The 23288-nt window shown below is 41.0% G+C and overlaps 2 protein-coding genes across 7 annotated transcripts; one reads left to right on the top strand and one right to left on the bottom strand.

The window, feature by feature from the left end:
- Positions 1-1289: 1289 nt before the first annotated feature.
- Positions 1290-14608, bottom strand: LOC308060037 (tRNA selenocysteine 1-associated protein 1-like). Of its 6 annotated transcripts, XM_080378246.1 has the most exons (11): positions 14434-14592; positions 12933-13118; positions 11451-11531; positions 10390-10466; positions 10163-10293; positions 9437-9568; positions 8427-8546; positions 6155-6350; positions 5499-5544; positions 4541-4709; positions 1290-1602 (listed from the first exon to the last, which is right to left on the bottom strand). In XM_080378246.1, exons 4-10 carry the CDS (start codon positions 10417-10419, stop codon positions 4573-4575), a joined length of 792 nt encoding a protein of 263 aa, XP_080234372.1. In that variant the 5' UTR covers positions 10420-10466; positions 11451-11531; positions 12933-13118; positions 14434-14592; the 3' UTR covers positions 1290-1602; positions 4541-4572. The 6 variants fall into 6 exon arrangements, with proteins under 6 accessions (XP_080234372.1, XP_080234369.1, XP_080234370.1 ...); XM_080378243.1 differs by having other exon boundaries at positions 1290-4709; XM_080378244.1 differs by lacking the exon at positions 14434-14592 and adding an exon at positions 14000-14138 and having other exon boundaries at positions 1290-4709.
- On the top strand, positions 14146-21783 carry PAK1IP1 (PAK1 interacting protein 1). Its single transcript, XM_080378242.1, has 10 exons — positions 14146-14345; positions 15060-15222; positions 16211-16331; positions 16426-16500; positions 17156-17208; positions 17684-17829; positions 17922-18019; positions 18793-18892; positions 20485-20611; positions 21231-21783. Exons 1-10 carry the CDS (start codon positions 14283-14285, stop codon positions 21425-21427), a joined length of 1143 nt encoding a protein of 380 aa, XP_080234368.1. The 5' UTR covers positions 14146-14282; the 3' UTR covers positions 21428-21783.
- The last annotated feature ends 1505 nt before the right edge of the window (positions 21784-23288 follow it).

Genomic DNA, 23288 nt, shown 5'->3' with positions numbered 1-23288 from the left:
ACACAGCTTTTCCTTCCTCAAAACAAAAGGAAGATTGCATTTCTAGTACAGATTTTTAAAATGTAGAAATAAGTTTATTTTTATATTCGACTGGAAGTGGAGAAAAATCTACGGGTCTACATCTTATTTAGAGCACTGATCTGCCCAGGGAATGATGGAGCAGCACCAAAAATCCCAAGCACCTTCCCCATCTAGAGTCAGTAAAAATGTTCACTCAAAAAACCGCCCAGAACATTCTAAAAAGATTACTGACACAGGTACTTGACAGTCAAAGAGAAGAACTGTGATGTGGTGCGCATCCCTTCCACCAAAAATAAATGCATTTGTCACAGCACACACCTGAAAAAGGAATGTATCAGACTCTGGGGCTTGGGGGCACTCAAAGGGCAGTTCTGAAGGCTTGAAGAAAAAATCAACTGGCAGCCACCAGAGCAGGAACTGCTTTTAGAAGGAAAGTTAATGGGGAGCTTGGTACTGCTGGGTCTTTGTTTCCTATCAGCTTTTTTTTAACCTCACTGGTATCATCCCAGCTCTCCTACATGACTCGCTCCTCCTCAATTTCTTAGTCCTGCTGTCATGGTTATCTAAAGGAGAGAACAGTTTCCAAAACACGAGCAGTGTGGAATTACCTTCCAGGTATTTCTCCTCATGAAGTACACTTTCAAAACTCCAGTCTCTTCCTCTCCTACCCTACCACTGCAAATCCAATTTTAACTGCAGTAGGGATGACTTGCAGTGACATAATCCCTTCCAGGGCATGAAACACAGGGGTTTAGAAGTCACCTGGCAAGAACCACCTCATCTTGCGTAAACTGCTGGCGTGTTACATCTCCGGACCAATTTTAGGATGAGGTTCTGTTTCTACAATTATGCTTGTCAAAAAAATCTTAACCAATAGAATGGTCAAAATAAAAGAGAGTATTTTAGCCTGAATTTGTAACTCTTTTTGTCCAGGAAGCAATTATCATGCTAAATTCCAGCTCAGGGGAAGAGGAAGGAAGGGCATCGTGATGCATTTCCATTATGGGAAGAGCATTACAGGTATTTACAAAGGGATGTAAACCATGCCCTTTGCCAGTAAGACATTCATCAGTTATAATGCAGACTTCTAAAATGGGACCTGCGTAGGGAACTGACTAAAATCACTCCTGCACTGGAGACATTAAGAGCTGTGCAACTTTAAAACAAGATTCCCTCCTTCTGATGCATACCAAGTATATTAAGGCAACCTTAAACACTATTGTCTCTTCCACATACGTGTCAAAGGCAGCTACACTATATTTGCTCTGTAAATTCAAGTGCTGCTTTATTTACTTATTTTACTTCCATTTTACTTATTTAGAACAATTTCCATATGGTGACATGCCTTTAATGACACTCATGACTCAGAAATACTTGTTGATGTAGTCAAACAACGTCTATTGACATGAGTCACTGAAGTTAAATAAATGTTATTAAAAATGAGACAAAACCAAAGGCAAATATATATATATCCAGCAGAATGATAGGGATCATCACCATTTGATCAATCTTCCCTGTGAGTTATATCTGCAAGTTACTTTGAGGTAGCGCTAGAAAGAAGCTGTTGGTCCAAGAGCACCCCTGCAAAAAGAAACATTCATGGCTTAAGTACCATTTAACTTTTTTGTACCCTTTTAAGTACCCTTTTACCCTTTTTGGCCTGTTTCTTTCTCCCTGTTCACTGACTGCAGGATTAGTAGCCCCTCAAACCATCCTTTCTGTAGAAAACAAAAACACTACTCTTCCTGAAGAAAATAGCAGTTTTGAGTAAAGGCACAATCTATTGCAGCCAGGTGCAATAAAGAGTTCATAAAACCAATACTAGATATTCTCAGAAAAAAACACCTTCATCAAGTTTAAAAAACAAAAAAACAAACCCAACCACATTTCAGCTGGGTAAAACACAAAACACAACTGGAAAAAGTGAAATAGCATGGTGTTGAGAAAGATGCTTCGAAGACTTTTTTTAAATGCTCCCACTGCAATCACATCTTTGTAGATCTGATGGCAAGCACCTGTATGATGAGTTCAGGTCTCTGCATAACATAGTTAACGCAGTTTTGGAACAGGTGTAAATTTACTCAGTAAGAAGTCTCAGCAATGCATTCTGACAGTTCTGATGCACTCATTTTTTTCCTGTATTAGAGGTTCACAGGTAACACACCAATCCAGGAAGAAATTTTGCATTCAGTAGCCTTTACAGTAAAGAACGTGCACTGTGCACACCATCTTGATCCCATGTATGTACTCCTAACTGGAAAGCGGAATAGGCTAGTAAGGCTCAGGAGACAGAAAAAGAGGTCAGAAAGCTATTTTAGGACGGTATCACTTGGGCTGCAAACCAACAGACTCTCTTCCTCACCTCATTTCTCTTCTATGTTGACTGGAAGAAAATACACCCCCAACATTTCTCAGGTCTGGAGAACTAATGGCCCAAACAACTTCCTTCACTGCATTACATAAACACTATTTTCACTATCTGGGTACTTTACAGACCAGAACAGAAGGTGCATGCATGGCTGAAAACAGTGGCTAATGCAGTGCAGAGACCTTATCAACAGGCAAAATCTACATGAACGGGGTGGCTACAGACTGGGACTTTTTTCAAGTGAGGTTTATGTGCTGTGCTGATACAGTGCCAAACTAAGTGAAATCACATAGCTACGTGGGCCATCCAAATTCAAGGGGTCTGCATTCACTACCCTGAGTTTCCTCCCTACTGCAGTCCCCTGAAACACAAACATCCCCCTTCCCTCCCAGATCCTCTGCTTTCATTTTCCATCACACCCTCATTAATCATGTCCCTACCCTCATGCTCTAAAGACTCACTAGTTCACACAAGGGAAACATTCACCCAAGAAATCCAAGTTCCCAGCCACCTTGCAACTAGCTTTCCCCAAAGCAGGGAAACAGTTGCTTAGAACTGTGATGCTACTCCCCTGCCTAAATGGGATTTTTTTTTTTGCTGTCTCTTCCTACATGTACATCTGCATAAAATCCAGGAAGAATCAACTTGCTATAGCACTCCAAAAGCTTTTCCCTGTTTTAGAGCATTTGTTTTTCATGGGTGGGACTCTGAAAATACTACTAGCTGATATTAAACTGTGAAGAGAAAGAGCATGCAACTCTGGTCAGCAGTTAGAAATGACCTGCCAGCAGAGTCATCACTCTGCAATACAGTATTCATTTTGGATTTAAGAATAGCATATAGATTATGACCACCACTTTAACGTATTTAAGTCATACGAAAGCAAGAGCACTTTATTCCTATCTGCCATCATAGCAATTATGGTTTAGGTTGCCCCCACAACACACATGGCAGTACCGAAGTGTCTCTGCTAGCTTTAGTAGCTTCCACAGCTATTAGCTATGATAATTTCTGCTACCTTCTTTCTTGGAAAAAGCATTCTTCTGTTTCCAGTCCACCTTGTACATTTGGTAGCAAGTATTTTTGCATGCACATGGGCCTAAGTAGCCCCTACAACTTGAAAACAGTTTATACCCTTCCAGATGAGGATAGTTTAGAGGAAGCCACTCAATTTACTAGCCTAAAGCAGAACCTTCCTTGCTGCCATCTCCCCTCATCTCCTTTGACCTGAATACTAAAAAAAAACAAACCCTGTCATCCTACTAAAATTTTGTAACCTTGTCACTACAGAACACCTGAGCATGACAACTGAACAGATCAGAAATGTTTAGAATAGGGTGCAACTTAGTTGAATGGTTGTTACTAGGATAGTTTGGGGTTGTTTTTATTCACAGCAAGTTATTTTTCCTCCTTTAAACCAGAAAGTTTTCTCCAAGGATTTTTAGGTTTAAGAACATGTATTATGTTACACCAGTTTCTTTGCTGTCAAGTGTTGAGAAGGCTATTGGTAAGAAGGGCAGAATAAAACTGTCAGTAGGGATCATCCTTAGTCTTCGGAATGTTTGCAGCTATGGCAGCCAGAAGTCTGCCCTTCTGTATGTTTAAAATAGTGTAAGATAAAGCAATTCTAACTGACCTAGCAGATCAACAGTAGTACAGTTAGCACCAGTAGACTGCCGGTGAAAGAGTGGGCCAAGTATTCCCACAGAAAGCCCCAGGAGCGTCTCCCGAATACACACATAACCTAAGCAAGCACATTAGAGCTTGCGAAAGACTGCCACGGTAACTTGAGAATACACAAGAGCTAGGGTTTTTTGCCAGTGTCCTGATGCCCATACCAAAGACAGGTGAAATACCTCTACTGTCTCCAGCTAAATTCCACAAGCCAGAAGAGAAAGTGTTTCACATAAGTAAATCCCTTGCTGGCAGGTTTGCAGAAACAAAATTTTATTTACACAGGCAAGTCTATCTTTAGACCCCATTGAACTCTTTACATTTCTAGAATATTTACATGATTTCAAGATGCTCTGAGTGATGAACAAAAAAAAAAGATTACAGAAACTGTCAAAAGCATAGCAAAAAAACCCAACCTATCATTGTGCTTTAAAACTTATGATCTAGAGTAATGTAGAAGAAATGTAATTTTAGCACCTTGGTCATAACGGTCATGCTATATAAGACACTTAAATAGCAGGGGGGATGTCAGAAGTGACCGTATCCAGAGGTTGCCAGTGACAATTCATGAGGGAATCATAGAGTTCTTCACTTGTCTCCATAAATTGCCTGTTCATTTCATCAACATCCAAGTAAAGCTGTGGATCTGAAAAATAAAAGCCTGGTAAGCACAAGTGTCAGACCTGGGAAGGCATGCATACAAAAATCTGAAGTAAATGCCTAATGAAGTGCGTTTTAGCTAATATTACATCATTTCACTACATTTACTAGTAAATGTCTATGATGTTTATTCACCTAGAAATTTAACAAACCTGATACGTCTAACTTTTTGGAATTTGTGTATTAGAATGCTAGGACTGTATTGGCATTTCAAGATAAAGAGCAGACTTAATTAACCACAAAACTCTCCCAAAATCCATTTAATTCATTTCTACTACAATATGAGTTCGGCACGATAAAGCTTCTGAACACTAACACAGGATGTCTATATGTACGAAACGGTCCACAAACCTTCCAGGCCAGACAATTTTTTGTACCAAATCTTTAAGTTCAAGTTGAATCCTCCTTTTAGGACCCATAAGCTTTTACCTCAGGGCTTGGAAAACAAAGCTTCTGCCTATTAATGAGTTTAACATAGAATATGCTTAGCAGAATCTATGCAAAGATATGACAAATTCTGTATTAGACCATTCTGGAACAAGAATGAAGGCAAAGTTAAGAAACCTACTATGAAGTGTTAACTATGTCCCATTCAACTTGACAGGGTACACACCATCAGCTTTAAAATCCTACCTCATCTCAGCTATAACCTGTACAGAATCCTGCTACATCACCTGAATTGCCCAGACATTCTTCATCCAACAGTCATTGGCTTGTATTGTTAAAGGGCACTAGTACAGCTAAATTCAAGTTGCAGTGACAGAATCATCATTACCTTCAGTTATAAGGTCATCACTGATTTCAGTCATAGCTGAAGTTTCCTTGAAACAAAAAATAAGAAAATCTTTTAAGTGTAATCAGAATTTATTTGGGAAAGTACTGCTAATCCAAAACATTCCCCCCCTCCCTCCCACAACTACAAAAATAAGCTGGGGGGGGTCGTGGTGTATGTGTTGGCAGGGTTGAGGGGTTTTTGGTTTGGGTTTGTGTTTGGGGTTTTGGTTGTTTGGGTTGGTGTTTTTTTTTAGGGGGGTGGGTTTCTTGTGCGTTTGGTGTTTGTTTTTTTTTTTTTAAAAAACCTAGCATAGGTCAGGTTGGAATGAACTTCTAAAAGCTGTAATTGATAAGACCATCTTACAGTAATTCTTTGATTTGCTTTAAGCGAAGTACATCAGAAAAACAGGAAGAGAGGAAACCTACAGAGTTATGCTGTCAGTTGGCATACAGGAGCAAACAGTGATGTATAAATCTCTAGTTCTATAGACTAACCAAAGCATTTAAAGACACCTCTCAGTGAAGCCTGCTACTCAAACCTCCACACAACACAAAAAGCACCATTTCAGTTTTAGGACTTCTTTTGCTCTGACTTAATACAATTCATACAACTTATTTGTGATTTTTTTTTTTGAAGGAAGCGTGTAGTATCTTTACCTCAAAAACAGCTGGAGCCATAACAGCATCTCCTAAAGAGCAGTCTCCAACAGCTTGCATGTTATCATAGGGAGTATACGAGCTGTAGTTGTAGTCAGCATAAGGATCATAACCCCACTGTGAGTAGTAGTTCTGATAATCTTGGTAATAATCATTATAGTTGTAGGACTGGTACCGCTGGAATTCTGCTTTCAGTCTGAAACATGAGAAGTTACATACAGTTAAGAGTTTGAGAACAATGAACTGTAAACCCAGTTGTGAAGTTAAACAATTTGCCAGCTTACACATTTCAAAGCTTAAAAGGAAGCTTTTCTGAATAGTTGCCTAAGCGACAGTCTAAGTCACAGTGTTAAGATCTCATTTTTATAGAGAAGCAAATGCTCTCACCTTCACCAGTACCAAAATAATTGTTTTCATGGATTAACTCGATCCATGACACTTCAAGTGTTCTTAGTATCTGTGTAAGCAACCTGCTGATAGAAACTGATTTATGAAGACCAGAGACCTTTATCAAGCACAGCTGCTTTAAAGATGCATCCAGTCTTAATTAGCTCTTCTATCTTCTGTTTGCTTAATACTAAATCTTATTATTTCCAGGAACAAGGGAGTGAAGTCAGATTATCTGTTTCAGAGGACCACCTGACACTGCCTGCCAGTTTGCCATGTCTACCTCCACCCGCTCAATTTTTAGTCCATGAACAAGTTGCCAAAGTAGAGCTGTCAGGTGAAGTCAGTGTCATCACTATCCAGTCTGAAGCCAAAGCAGCAGGAAAATGACAACAGTCATTGGTTCTTAACACCAGAAGGGCCGGCTGATCAGTTTTCACTACTTTCCCTCTCCTGAGTAGATATTCTCAGGGACAACTTCACACTAATAGCAAGAATCAATACACAAGTGTCACCTGTACTAAAACAAAGGTACAAAACCAGAGGTACACTACATGAAATACATCCAGACAACCCAGCTGCACATTCCAAAGAATCCTCTATGCTTAGACATTTCCTCACTGATTATACATAGGCAAACACCTATGTTTGCAGAGTCCTATTCTCCACACCTCCACTTCATCACAGAGGTCAGATCTAGGTTTTCTGTCAAGAACACAAGCTGAAGCTTAGTGACAAACTACTCTGATAGCTGGATATTTTGATGCTAGGAGACCATAGCACTCAGCCATTCAAAAAGAGATACGGATTACTGATGCATATTTTAGTACCTATGCCATGTTTGCTTTGATACTGTAAAGCTCCACATACACTCTAGTAACTAGGTATTCTATTGTCTTGCTACTGTAGTAAACAAGTGATTACACAGTGTCTCCAAGTCTTCTGCTTCCAACTTCTCTCCTACATACATCTCTGTAGGAAAGAAAAATCTGAAAATACCGCTGACATTCTTCTGGATAGCAGAAGTGAGGAAACATGTTTGTGACCTCTTCTTGTTTTCAAAATAAGTCTGATCTGAGCAATTGTGGACAGCAAAGTCTTGGGTAAAGGCATTTCCATTCCAAAGCCAAGAGTCAACATTTGCAGAATTATCCAGGGTAAAGAGAAATAAAAGCTGTTACTTTCACTATTCAACAGAAGCTACAAGCTAACTTCATGAATATACTGGAATGGTTTTATATAAAGTTCTATGTTTGCCTGTATCCTGGATCAAAATTTATCAAATTTGTTATCAATTCTCTAACTGTTCAGAGATTTGAATTGCCTTGAATAACTGACAGAACTGAACTGGCAGAGTAAAAAACCCTCTCAAAACAGTCAATTTTAAATTCCCTGCTGCCCCAATCACTTGGAAAAGCAAACAGTATTCTGTAAACTCTTTCAGCAACATCTCCTTTGGCTTCTTCCCCTCCATGATCTGGATTTTTCCATTTAAGAGTTCCTTTCTCTGCCAGCCTACTGTAGAACTACTAACACGCTACTCTGCCTGAACTAAAGGAGAGGTCTAGAAGAAAAGCTCCCAAGCATACAATCAGGCCCAAACCTGGAAACATTTATGAATACATTCATTTTTGCTACTTGTAAGAATTAAGGCTGGTTACAAAGTCAAAGAGTTTGGCTAGACTTAAAAGAATTGCATTCCCCCAGCAATCCTGAAAGAGGCTGATGAATCCAGGGAGTCAAAACATAATGCTTCTTTATTTTTGGTTTTTAGACTGCATCGTGCATACAGCCATTATAGCACGGGCCACAGACTTTACAAAAGCAGGGCTACAAGAATCTGATTATTTAGAATTACTGTATCAATGCACAACTCATTCGTTACCTTTTAGAAATTCCTATGCTCAGCCGGATTCGTTTTCCCCCCAGACCTGGTGCATTCTGGCAGTCTTGCAGTGCCCTCATCTGATCACCTTGCTCACCAAATCTGACAAAGGCATACCCTCTACAATTTTCAAAAGGGAAAAAATAAATTCTAGTATGCATAACAGTTACAAAGCTAATGAATTCAATTTCTGTCTTTACAAAAAAAAAAAAAAGACAAGATAGCAGCTACTATAGCTTCTATTACCTAAGCAATCTCTCTGGCATATGCACATGCACAGAAGATGTTTCACCAAATTAAAAACTTGGGCCAGAAGCAAAAAGCTTGGTTTTGTTAGCATTAAGATGCAACTTGCTGAGAGCCAGCAAAACAATAGGATTTAATTGCTATCTGTAAGTAATCAGATTCCATATTTCTGCATTTACAGCAGTTAATTTATCAATTAGTGTTAACCCACTCCTACCACTATACAGCACTAACTTTTTTAAATTTGCTTTCTCTTAAGTTTGAGTTAAGTCTATTACAGACAGCACCGTCTGAACAGCAAACTCGCTCATCCCTGCCTGACTCACTGCCTGGCCAGTGTAGCTTCTGCTAGGCTTTATTTACTAGTATTAACAGGTTCAGTTCCCCCAACCCCTTAAGACTTGCCAGGCCTCACACTTTTCTCCCACATGTAAAAAGGGCATTGTTTTGTCTTCAGTACTGCAGACAGCTAAGCGGACACACTGCTGTATGGAAGCACAGCAGCACAAACTTCAGCACACACTCTCCCTTCTCCCACCACTTGATTTCATTCATGCAGATAGCTAAATTGAAACATATCATGTTAACTACTTAAACTAACCAAGAAACACAAGGATCTATGCTGTTAAAAAAAAATAACTCTAGAGATTACTCTCTCTCTTCCTGCCTCTGAAGAAAATGCAGGAACAGGTTGGACACAAGTTCTTCTATATTACTCTAGAAATAAACATACTAACAGCATTACAAATTTTCACAGGCATTACCTGGAATATCCCAGAAGGTCTGTTGCTATTTTGCAGTCAATACATGAGGGGTACCTCTTTAGGAAATAGTCATAAAGCTGGAAATCATCCACTTCTGGAGTAAGCTCCCCAACAAATATCGAATAATCTGGTCTTTAAAAAGATAAGGAGAAGAACTGTCAAGTTTTGAGACTAAGGTACCTGGTTGCTGGATTAAGGTACCTAACATGTAAGCAGGTAGTTATCACTGGACAAGTTAAGGAGACAAAAATCTGAGAAAGATTATTAATTACAAAACTCTTCTGATATTACACAGAACTGCAATGCAATCACATCAGCATGGAGTTCTCAATTTCTCTGGGTCCGTTCTCTGCTTTTACAAAAAAAAGCATTTCAAAAGCCCATTTTATAAAAAACTTCTAGAAGCTGGCTTTAAGGGTATTCATTGTCTAAGGGGTTGGGGTGGGGAGGGAGAAGGCACAAAAATAACAGGAAAAGCTATTAACTCAATTTACAGCCACAATTCAAGAGAGGTATGACTATTGCTCCATCATTTCTCCAGTGATTATAGAGAGATGAACTACAAAAAAAACCTTCAATATTCTGTTGGCAATACATTTCCATAAGCAATACTTGGTGTATAGGTACCAGATGTGCCATTTCAGAGTTTTAAGATTAAGTAATGGCATTCAATGAGCACTACCAACTTCAATACTGGCTCAGTTTCTCCTTTCAAAAAGTCTTTACCTGGCTGAACTACTACTAGGGACAAACTCTATTCTTCCTGGTTTTATTTTGTTCTTTTTCTTCCGTTTCTTCTGCGGCGTCCTCCACCAGCTGTAGGCCTGGAGACATTCTCTTTTTTTCGCCATTAAGTCCTGTTGGGAGAAAAAAAATCACCTTTATAGTATTTAGCCTTATTTACATTCCTCCCTCCCACTCCCCATCACCACAGGTGATTTCCCCATATTCACCTTGCCCTTGAAAGAAGCCTGGGGTCCCATTTCTCCCTCCGCCTCCCATGAGGGAAAGCAGCCTCTGGGGAAAACGCCTGGCAAAAATAACAGAGCCAAAGGATTGTATGAACAGCCATATTCCCCTGACTTGTCAAGCTGGCTAAAGGATTGACAGCTTCCTCTTGGAATTAGGGAAAACCAGGTAGCCCTTCGATGTTGGCCAATCCTAAGTGTTCATTAGCTTCAGGACTGGACTTTGTTCCACTTGCGCTCCAGGACTCAAAAAAACCCTGCAGCAGCACGGTCTGAGTGATGAAGAGGCAGGGAAATCATCACTCTTGCCTAGAAGGGATCTCAGCTGTCCCTATCTCCCCTCACCTAGGAATTCTTCTTCTCCTATGTGAGATGCCTCTCCTCACTACCCAGCTGTGAGTCACTCTCCCAGGCCAGGAACAACAGGAGGCCAATTAATGGAAGGTAAGGAGAAAGCAGACCAGGAACAGGCACTAGCTTGGCTGAGGGAAAACTCAAACCCAGATGCAAGGCCAGGAAGAGGCAAAAAAGTGCCTCTTGGGAAAAAAAAATAAGAAAAACCAAAACCCCAAAACCCACAGTTTAAAAAGAAAGTGGGGCGACTACACAAAAGAGGAGGGAAACAGCCGTATTAACACAGGTTGCCTCCCTCGCTTAAGATTCTGAAGAACAAGGACTTCCAAAAATAAGAATGGTGTTTCGCAGCATTTTTTACTTACGCAGGCTTTAATGTTCTTCCTCTAGAACACCTCTACATGTATCTTATATAGAGGGTGTTATGCGCAAGGTCCTTCAGAAGAACTCATGCTCAAATAATCCAAACTGCAAAACTTAAGTTATGCCCCCAACCTGCTTCAGTTGATGCGATTACGTGTCCAGAGGACAGCCACCAAACTCCACAGTACCGGAAGAATTAGTAGGACTAAAAGAACACCCAACTCAGAGCAACCTAGCTATTGCAGCTTTACATTTACTAGGAATTCTGAGTATGGTTCTGGAATCCATTTAGGCACTGCAAGCCTGAATTCCTGACCAAATGATCTTACCTGGCTTGCCATTGTTCAAACTGTCCTCTGCCTTTCTCGAAGAACACTGCTGCACAGGTTCAGTCTATTGCGCTCTTTCAGCTGAAAAAGATGTGGAGGAACAATAAGATAAAGAATCTTAACCTGGAGATTACTTACTTTCAAAGATTTTTACCCTGCCTTACATTTTGAATGTTCACAATTCCAAACCTAGAAATTTAAGTTTGGACATGTCACTGCTAAAGCAGTGGAGATAAAAAGACATATGGCCAACGGGATTATGATTATAAGTCTTGTACACTTTCTTAAATTATGATAGTCCACCAAGTCTTCCCACTGTCCAAAGCACTAGAAAATTAGAGGGAGCTTCTAAGTCACCTATATTTTACCTTTATTTCTAAAATACCTACATGTAATATAGTAATTCAGAAGATCCATACTCTAAAAGAGTTACAAACAAGGCAAAAATAGATGTTTCAAAATGCTTTGAACAACCGCTGAGTTTTGCCCCCTTTCAGCCACATTAAAAGCTGATTGACTTGTACCACAAATTATATAGCTGAAAACAAGCAGTGGTACTTCCTATGTGCTGAAGAACAAAATAAGAGAGGGACAAGGGCACAGTACAGGTAAACATGACCTTTCTCTGCACTTTTTCTCAACGTCTTCTCTCTTTTGCCTCTTCCATATACATGTTTCATTCGCTACCAGTCAGCAACAACAAATCACCCTTGACAGCTATCACTAAACCAGTATATACACCTTTCTGAAGGGGTATTTTTGATTTTTATCTTTTTTTTAAAGCTTTTTCTCCCTAGTCATCTGGTTAATATAAATCAGTGCAGAAAACAGTGACGTTTACGAAGTATTTTGAACCTACTTCCACACACAGCTGTTCATTCACCAGCATTTTTTTTTACATCCAGTGTGGCTCCTTCTATGCAGATACTTCACTGCTGAAGTTTTAATTCCCATCTCCATGCAAGAATTTATGTGGTGTTTAACATACTGGCTGGTCAAACCCACATTCACATAATACAATAAATACAGAGTGTTTGTAATGCCTTAAAGGCTTCCCACACACAGGGGAACAGTTCAGAGCATTACTTCTGGAAATGGATTAGGCTAACTTGACACAGGACAGCCATGTAACATAATTGGAGCACGTATGCAGGGCATTATTCAGAGTAACTAGGCACTTCATCCCCATGCCCATTCTGAAGCCAAAAAAAATAGTCAAGTACAAACAAGCCCTTACATACAGGCATATACTAGTAAGGTTAGTGTGTGCCCTCTCAGTAAACCTAATTGTGCTCATTATAAAGAGTTATCAACAGCAACTGCTTCATTAAAGGTCATTATTAATAAAAATATCCACAGTTATGTTCCACCAATTCAAGCATTACTTTCTAATAAATGGAACCATGAACTCCTCCATGCTTGAAACACTGAAATACTAATGTTTGCATTCACAGCTGCATAACACTTTTTTTTTTAACTTACCACTCTTGATTCGTGTGGATTTAATGGAAGATCGCACACACTATAAAGCTGTTTTATTGCAAAAGACTATCAGAAGGCAAGTGATGCAACTGTTCCTTGGTCACAGTTATCACGGACTTTTATGCAAAACTGCGTTTTTGTACTTGTTCCTGGTCTGATCTTGGTTGTCGCCTCTTGATCTTTTCACTAGAAAGCAAAAATTTTAAACAGCAGTTAAACCGGCATGTATTAACTTTTTTTTTTACATGTTTGCCTTAACTGTAGTCACAGCTAGCTTCCATTTAAGCAGTGGGGCAGCTTCAACCTCCAGCATTCAAACACTTCCTTAATTGGACTATATATCTATTTTACCAGCCCATTGATTCCACGTTCTTATTATTATATTTGCACCAGCAAAAAGGCGGATGAAGCTATTTACGCATAAAATCGCCTGTGCGAGCGCTGCTCAGCCGAGCAGAAGGCAAGCCGCCCCCCTCCGACTTAGTTTTGCTCCCAGGGAGCTGGGGCAGGGCAGCGAGGAGGGTGACCCCGGCCGAGGCGGGCCAGGCCAGGCCCGGGCCGGGCCGCACCGGGCCGTGACGCATTTTTAAAAGCCACTCGGCACGACGGGAAGGGCCACGGCGCCCGGCAAGAAGAGCGCCCCGCCCGGCCGCGGCCCTCCGCAGCGGCCCCGCTGGCGCCAAGGCCGCGCTTCCCGTTTATCGCGCTAGGCGATCAAACTAAAAAAAAAAAAAAAAATTAAGGAATAAAGCAAGCCCACGGGGCCCTGAGAAGGCCGCGGCGCCCCGCCAGCAGCGCCCAGGGCGGGAGGCGGGCCAGCGGGCGCTTCGGCCCCACAGCCGCCGGGCCTCCCCTCCCCGCCCCGCAGGCCCGCGGCCCAGCCGCCCGTGAGGCGGCGGCTCTGAGGCCCCGGGGGAAGGGAAGGAGGAAGGGGGCCGCCCCCCCGTGCCGTTGCGCAGCGGATCAGTTCGCGCCCCCATCCCCACTGCCTCACCCCCCACAACCCACCCCGGCCTCGGTCACCGCGACCCCCCTCCCGCCCCCCAGGCCCCGCTCCCGGCACTAACGCCTCTCCTCCTCCGCCGCCTCGCCAGCAGCAGCAGCGCGCGCCCCGCTTCCGCCCCGCGAGGACCCTCCGCGCGGGCTGCCCCGCGCAGCGCCTGCCCCGCGCCGCCCGCTCCCCGCCGCCCCCCGCCCGGGCCCGCGGGCCGCCCCCAGGGCGGCGCTGCCGGCCGCCAGCCGCGGGCCCGGCACGGCGCGGCGCACTTGGCGGCGGGCGCAGGCAGCGCGGCGGGCGGACGGCGGCTGAGGGCGGCAGGGCCCCGCGGTGGCGCCGCGCGTGGCGGGCGGATGGAGCTGGTGGCGGGCTGCTACGAGCAGGTCCTCTTCGGCTTCGCTGCGCGGCCCGCTGAGGTAACGGGGCGGGAGGGCCGGCAGCTGCGCTCCCCCGCCGCGGCCGGGCAGCGCGGGCGGGCAACGCGAGCGGGACCGCGCTACTCACCGATTGCGTCTCTCCGCGGCCGCGGGGCCGCGCACCGGGGTGGGCTTTTAAAGCGCGGCGGGGGCGGGGCAGCCTCCCGCAGCCGCAGGCCCGGCCCCTCAGCGCTGGCGCGGGGGGTGGCGGCGGCCCGGGGACACCCCGCTGCCCGGGGGGGCGGGAAGGGGCGCGGGGCCCGCGGGGCGCGGGGGGGAAGGGTCGTTCCCTTCAGCCTGGCAGCGCGGAGCCGGGAATAAATGGCGGCGCCAGGGCTGGATGCCACATGGGGGGGCCGGGTGGCAGGCGTGTCCCTCAGCCTGCAGCGGGGGGAGAAGGGAGCAGCCGCCTTCCTCGGCCGTGAGATTTACCCCTCTGCCAATACTTTTCCATGTACGGTTTCAGCTAAGCCCAACGGTGATTACAAGAAGTGGTTTGCACAATTAAATCGGTCGAACTAATCTCCTAAGAGCACATTAACTCAGTAAGATCCCATTATACTTCCAGCTAGGCATAATTCCTTCACGTTTTACACATATACTTTTCCAGGTTTTGCTTTAAAAAAAAAAAAAAATACAGGATGATGAAGTTGAAGCTTACAATAGAAAAACCTTACTTCAGAAAAACCTGCTTATCTTGTATTTCATCTACAGTCGTGGACGGTTGTCCCTGATTTTACACATCATGCCCACTCTGCCTCATTGTCAGCAGTAGCAGTGAATAGCAGATATGTGGTCACTGGGAGCAGAGATGAGACGATCCAAATCTATGACATGAAAAAGAAGATAGAACATGGGGCACTGCTGCAGCACAATGGTAAGGAAGCTTTTTGTAAAAAGCATTAATGATAGAAAACTAAAGCTGAAAAGCTGGCCCTTGCCAGAAGAAGAAAATTGAAAATTGTTTTGTTAAGTCTTTAATGGTGATGGTGTTGCAGCCATGATGGTCTGAGGATACAGGCAGGGTAAGCTTTTGTGCATAAAAATCCAAAAAGTATTTCAGATATTATCCCACAGGTATAGCTGCTCCTTCCACTTATTTATAGTTTCAACTGTTTGAGAAGTTATGGCCCACAGTTGGCTCATGAGCCATTTTTCTTCTACCAGGACAGTTTTATCTAGACCATGCCTGCTCCCAACAGCCATCTTTCCCAGTGTCCTTGTCCTGTCACAGATGTACCTGAGCTACACAAAAGAGAGTTTGTGTGTGAGAGCAGGCTGCTGCTGCCAAAAGAGTTAACCTGGTACGTTTTCCACTTTATGTGCCCCCTGAATCACGGCTGTGTAATACATCAGTTAATGACCATCCAAGTAAACGTGGTTGAGTCATTTGTAGCTTGATCCCAGTTGTCTTTTCCTCCTGATAACCAAGAAGTAGCTGGAGCTAGACTGAACATGCACCTGCATTCAACTCATACAATAAATCTGGTGCTTATGGGAAGCCAGCATGTGCAGTAAATACAGCTGTGTGTCAAGAGCAGGGTTTTGACATGGGAGCATTCCTGATGGAAGCGCTGTGTCACCTGCGCCACAGTGGATGAGTAGTGCAGTTGCAGAGAATGGACCAGATGGAGTTCTGATGTGTATGGCTATAGAGGTGCTGATAGAACACATCAGTGATTTAATATAACAAGAAAGTTGGGAGGGTTGTGAAGAAACATGGGAAATAATTCCGGTTTTCCCAAGGGTAGGGTAGTAGGTAGTATGTTTTAATGCTAGAAGCTTCTCTGTTAATTCATGCGTTCTCTGTGTGGTAACTGTTGGGTATGTACAGCGCTGTTAGTAGCTCTGGTGTGTATTTCTAGGCACAATAACTTGTTTGGAGTTCTATGGTACTACGCATCTGCTGAGTGGGGCTGAAGACGGACTAATTTGTATCTGGAACACAAAGAGATGGGAATGCCTGAAATCCATTAAGGCACATAAGTGAGTTTCTTAATCTGCATATTCATGTACATTTTCATGTTGATTTTCCTTGTAAATAATATATGTGGCTAATACATTGTTTTATTTTTATCAGGGGGCACGTGACATCTCTTTCTATTCATCCTTCTGGGAAATTAGCTTTGTCAGTAGGAACAGATAAAACATTAAGGTGAGTCGAAACTGATGAAGGAAGGCTGAGAATCGTAATTCAGTAACTCTTAGTAAATTGTTACAAGCAACAATTCCGTGTTGGGACTAGACGGTGCAACACTGATAAAACATGTTTGGACATTAAATGCTTCAAAGATCCATTGGTTTGTCTATTTAAGTTCTGGGTACCAGCAGTGTTTTAAAGTCTTTTAAAAACAGTCCTTGCTGTTCCTGGCTTCTTGTTGTGCTCTGACTCTTTATAGTGACTTGTAGATGTGTAAATACATTTGCATTTTGGAACACAATTTCCTTAAACTTCTGAAAGCTGTTAGGTTCTGGTTAGTGTGAGAAAAGTAATTTTTCACTTCTGTACACATGTTGCTGTATATACATGTTTTAAGTATATAAAATGGTATTTTAACAGTATGAATTGGTATTGGACTTCTTTTGAGCTTTGCATTGCAAGCACTGGTTTATAAAACAAACATCACAAATTCAACCTTATGGTGTGCAAGCAATATATAAAGTCATCATTTTCTCTTGCATTAAGGCGGCAGTAAAATGCATAAACATTCTTAAAAGCTTCCTTTGGATGCCTCATGTCAGCAGATAGGACTTCAGTTTCACTGTGCTGTTTTTAACCAGAATGCACGTTATCTGTTGTTGTCTTTCAGAACTTGGAATCTTGTAGAAGGACGATCAGCCTTTATCAAAAACCTGAAGCAAAGTGAGTGTATTGGTCTAAATCCACTAAAAAAAGTGGAATTAGATAGTTTGGGGTTTTGTGTAAAGAAAAGTAGACTGAATTAATCAACAAGTCAGTGAATTGAAAAGTGCATTCACAATGTCTTTACACATGCTGAAAAGCATATGTAAGTTTATGTCCTTAATAATAATCATTTACCAAAAGGAAAACGTAGTGAGCTCAAAGTCAATCTTTTTTCCTTGGAATTTGATGTCAGGACATTTAAATAAATGTGTTTTGTTTTTCTTTATACACTTCTGATAACCAGAAATAAACATGTAAGAGCATAGTTTTACTTGTTTATTCTAGGTTATTTGATTTTTTCTTGAATTGTTGTCAGCTTTAGGTATAAAACAGTGTCTATCAGCTGTGAAAGGTTCTTACTTTTAGATTCTCATGCAGTATAGAGTGCAAAAAATCTATGTACATGTGCATACAAATCTATCAATGTGTACAGATGCCCACATAATTAAATGGGCCCCTGACGGAGAGAGGTATGTGACCGTGAAAACAAATAAAGTGGATATCTACAAACTTGACACAGCTTCAATCACTGGCACTATCACAACAGAGAAGAGAATTTCTTCACTTAGATTTGTTACAGTAAGTACAAAAAAAGAAAGTTACTCAGAAATTAACTGGGTTGAAACACATTAAATTAATCACACTTGCATTTCTTTTTTTCCCATTCCAAGGATTCTATCCTTGCCATAGCTGGAGATGATGAAATTATAAGGCTGTACAGCTGTGACTCTCAGAAGTGCCTGTGTGAATTTAAAGCTCATGAAAACAGGTATTCTATGTTTGTTTACTATTAAAATATTTATGGCAATGCTGAGTACTCAGTAAAGTTCAATAACTTGTAATGTTCAGCATATGTTACTGTTGTTTTTGTTTTAGTGCAGACAGTGAATATGTTTATGTGCTAAATTCCAAATTTGGGACAGACTTGTTTGTTTTTAGTGTGAGCACAAGTACTGTGCTGTTCAAGCATGTTACAAAACCAAAAGGGTATAAAATTAGAAATGTTACAGTTCTAAATTTATGAGTGTGTGTGCACGCACACACAGAAGTACACACTTCTCTGTGTGTGGTCTATGCACTTCTGAAACTGGGTACCAGCATTTTCCTGCAAGACCATCTAAAGAATGTTTAACCAGTCTTTACAGATTCTGACTCTTTAGAACACTTAAATACAACAAACCAGTTGTACTCAGTCCCGACAACAGGAAAGTAGTCACATCTCTGTTGTTGTCTGATATCAACTATTGATCCAAATGCTGCTTTTAATTAATCAAAACACAAAAGTATAATGTCATTGATGTGGTTAGTAATGTGTATTTAAAAGTATTATAGGGTTCTGAATTGAATCCTAACAAGCCTAACAAAGGCAAATGTTCCCACTGTAAATGACAGCACTCAAAACAGATTACTGTTCCAAGTTCCTGCCTGTCATTTGTGGGTTTTCTTTTCAAACTGTTGCCCATTCATCTTTAATTTCTGTTAGTTTACTGTTCTGAAATGAGCTGCCGTACTATAAAGTAACAAAGTGCATTTTCTTCACAGAGTAAAAGATATCTATAGTTTTGAAAGAGAAGGACAACATATAATTGTTACTGCATCCAGTGACGGTTATATTAAAATGTGGAATCTGAATCTTAATAAGGTTGGTCTATTAAACTGCTTGTTAAATTTATGGAAAAATGTCAGACAACCAAAATTGCAGACGGTTCTGTCATAAAAATTAATTTTAAATCACTGAGTACATTTTACTTGAAATCTGGATGGCTTGATCTTCCTCCATGTTATGTTCAGTACAGATGTGTATATCTATGCAAGTATTTTTATGCATTTGTCTATTTTAGTATCCTTGTAATTTTTTTAAACAAACTATAAAAACTAATGATACGGTGGAGATCTCATTTCCTCTTTACATAAAGTCATGCTTCCCTGCAGACCTACCTGGCCAAACTTAATGACTATCTAATCAGTTATATATGTTCTAAGAACTGCTGTAAATTTTTGTGATGTTGATGACTGTTGCTACTCTTTTTAAAAACACAAACTCTGTGGTTTGGGGTGGGTGGTGGTTGTTCATGTAGGAGGTAAAAAGTTGTCCTTTTGAAAAATTCAAACACATTAATGTACTGAGTACTTTCCTGTATTTTCAAACAGTTCTGAGTAGCACAGTTAACAAGGAATCATGTCTTATCTTTAAAGTTTCTCTTGCTTATTGTTTGCTCTGGGTTTGTTTTTTTTTTTAAATCAGAATTAGATTTTTTAAAAATTTAATGGCTAGAAAGAAAGGATCTACTATATTTCACTGTAAGTATCTTGAATAGTTCAAATAAATACAAACATTTAGACACTTTATAGATGTTATCTGAATTTGCCCATTTTTATTTCACCCTCTCTGAATATTTTTATACTTCTAAGTGCAGTATTGAAAATCCCTCTTTTCCCTTCACCTCCAATTTCTGTTCCCCTTGTGCATAATTGACATAGTGATCAGAGAACTTTTTGCCAGTTGCTGTAACATTGTCTTTATTTTGACAAAATGTGTGATTTTCTTCCTGTGCAGGCAAACTTTTGTGAAATTTTGTGTATCTCTGGGGGCTGATCTGTTCAGCTCTGGGAGGTAGAATATCTTAATACAAGCAGTTTTTGATGGGTTGATGCTGTTATGGTGCATGTGTGTTTGTGATGCTTTATCCCCCGGTATCTGTAATAGGGTATTTGCTTAAGTATTCCCAGAACTGACTGGGAAGCAGTTAAGAAATTGGAAACACACTCTGAAGAGATCACTTTTAATCAGCAGCCTTGTCTTTGTGAGGGAGAAAATGAAACTGATGCAATAACTTAATTCAAATTATTTTTGCTGTACTAAAAAATACCTATTACTCTGGAGAAACTTCTGAAACCATTGACGGGTTTTTTTGGTGGGTGCTATGACTCATCTAGTTTTTCCTCGTGTTAAACTTACTGCCATGTGCCTGAAACTCACTGATCTTGCTTGTCAAGATACGTTCTTAAAGCCATTGGGAGCTTTTAGTAAAACCACAACTGAGGAGTGGTGTCAGGACAGGACTGTAACAACGTGACCATTAACTGGTATGCAGCCTCTAGTTCTAAACTTTGTAAGGCACCAGAAAGGAAGTGGAAGGTGGGCAGTAAGATACTTTCTCACTTCAAATACTTCAGTAAATTTAAACAGAAATAAAATAATGTTTAGTTAATATTTTTCTATATTATTTTCAGATTGAAGGTGTGCCGTCTTTACTGTGTGAAGTCAATACCAAAGCTAGGCTGACATGTCTCGCAGTATGGCTTGACCAAGCTCCAGAAATGAAAGAAAATTCTGATGAAGCTGTAACATCATCTCAAGGTAACAGAACTCTGTTTATCGCTGGCTGTTAATGTGACTGTGAAATGGAATATACTAAGTGGGAAGGTTTTTATATGCACTGGAAAAAGTTTTGGTATCTTGAAGAACCAGGCATGTGATGCCAGCAAGTGATCAGGATATCCTTAGCAACCTGATGGTGTCTCAACCCTGCATGTATGTTGGAGGTCATGAACCTCTTTTCACTTCTATTATATGAAACTTTTGTTTCTCTTTTCTGGAGTAACATACTGAGGAAGCCACTGTGAAGCTTTTGAGACATGTGAGAAAAGAATAAACAGTCAGATAGAACTGCATGTCTTGTTTTCCTATAAACAATCAGGTCTGAAGCCAGGCAGACTGTAGCTGTGGGAACTTAGGCAGTCTGGCTCAGGTTGGTTGTTTTTTTTCTCTTGTTTTCCTGCATTGTAATCTATTTACATTACTTGATCTTTAGATATTTTTGTATCACAGGCTAAACTAGCATAAATGGCACATTCCACTGTAAATAAAAAACAACTTACAACACCTTCTTTAAAATGAAATACAAGTCTCTGTGCCATTTTAGACAACAAAGACTGGAAATAAATATCAGTGTGAATAATTTCTTGCTCTTTTTCAGCAAATGAAGATGAAAAATTATCAATAGTTAGGAAAACCAAAGTTTTTTGGACTGACAAAAGTGATAAAACAGCAAAAAGAAAGAGAAAAATTACTCCAGAGAAGCAAAAATTGGAAGCTCCATTGATTATTCCAGAGAAAAAAAAATTGGAAACTCCACTGCAAAAGAAGAAAAAGAAACAGAATATTTCAGCATGAAGGCAGCTACTTTCTCTCCTGAATAAAAAGTGAATGCTGGTGTTGCTGTAGTTTTTACAAGAATGTAAACCTCTGACAGGACATACACCTCTGAACTGATCTGTTTAAAAGTAATGAATGTTTTTACCCTGATAAATTGACTGATGACTGTGGGAAGTAGCAAAAGAGATGGCAACTTTTCCTAAGTGAATAAGGCAAAAATAATAATATGTAATGTTTATATTTTTCTATTAACAATAGCGTATACTTTTAAACTGGCTCTGGAAAAGCCAACCAAAATGATAAAATTAGCTGCATGTCTCCAGTTACATTTTTGTCTCACTTGAATGCATATTAAAAACACGTACACCTTTTAATTTTAGTGTTGGAAAAGTTACTGTTCATTTGACTTAAAATATGATCTGCCTTTTGTCATGCTGTTGGAAGAAGGGTTCGCCAGAGTCAAGAAGACATCTGCTCAATATGAGTTATGCATCTTGCTCAACTTTATTAGTTTCTAGCACTATATAGAACCGATACACATGCATATTCGTAAAGCAGAAATATAATTGGTTAGTAGTCTCTAAACACGTGCGGTTCTCACACCCCTAATTATCATGACTAAAATAAGCATTCTATCCATGTAGCTAATTGTGTTGCTGTGCTTCAGCCTTGTAGTTTGTTACTCCCTATTTTCCCATACCGGTCCCTATCTTTCTTGGCCCTGCACCTGCTTTCCCAGCAGCTGTAGCCTGTTACAGCCACGGCCTGTTGGCACAACATAGTTACTCGGTCTCAGGATTCAAGAGTAGCTCAAGGCTACCTTTCTTGTTATCTTCAGCACAGCAACTTCAGTACAATTCTGATTACAGGCCTATTCTAATACCAGGCCTGGATTGTGCAGATCTTCAGAGATTCTAAAACCATGCTTCTGCAGCCATTCTTCTGCAATTCCCCCTTTTTTCTTTTGCACAAGCCAGGCCTGATTGGTTATGTTAAAAACTACTCTCTTTAAACAAGAAAAAACATATATTCTTAGCGTTTAATGCAGTCATTGCTCCTGGCATAAAGACGGAGGCTAAGACATTTGTTGTTACAGACTGAAGACATGCATTACATGTTTCATCAAAGGTGCACAGTGCCCTCCGTGATCTATGAAATTGTGCAGTCATTTTCAGTAAGTCTTTCACACATGGAGCAAACAGAGTTAAAGGCCCTAAATAACATGGTCCACCGACAGGATTCAAAGGAATCCCTGGCCATGCTCTATCTCCACATATCAAAAAGACTCCGGGTGGCAACTGATAGCCCCCTGATACATTTACATGTAAGCCTCCAGCTTTCAGTTCACCCCAATTAGGTGAACCAGTTAAATTTTGAAACCTTGTATCAAACTCCCATTCACCCTGACGTGCTAGCCACAGTCGCCACGGTTCACCAAACCAAATTACTCCAGTGCCATTTAGAGGTTGAAGTGGTGGTACCGTGTCCTCGCATTCTGGCATTCCCATTGCAGTCACATTAACGTATTTAACAGGCGTAATGCTGCCTAATAGGTCTAACTCCTGCAATGGCAAATGATATGGTCGATTCAAATTCTCAATAACCGTTTTCTGCCATGCTGCATTACGCATAGAAGGCCAAACAAATTGCCCGTTCAGACTCATACATGTACCATTCTGATTGGAAGTCAGATCCACTGTTTTAACATTCCAAAAAAACATCAAAATTTGTTTCATTCTCTTGCAGGGGAATGCCAATTAAAGTTTTAAAGGGGTTGTCTGCTTGCTGCAAACTCAAACAAAAGTCTGTTACCCCCGTGATATTTGCCCACGTCACCCATATGTTTGTTCTAGGCAAGATGTCAAAAATACTTTGGCCA

This window comes from Falco punctatus, assembly GCF_963210335.1.
Source record: "Falco punctatus genome assembly, chromosome: 3".
NCBI lineage: Eukaryota > Metazoa > Chordata > Aves > Falconiformes > Falconidae > Falco > Falco punctatus.
Note: the sequence above shows the minus strand (reverse complement) of the source record. Positions and strands in the feature narration are given on the sequence as shown.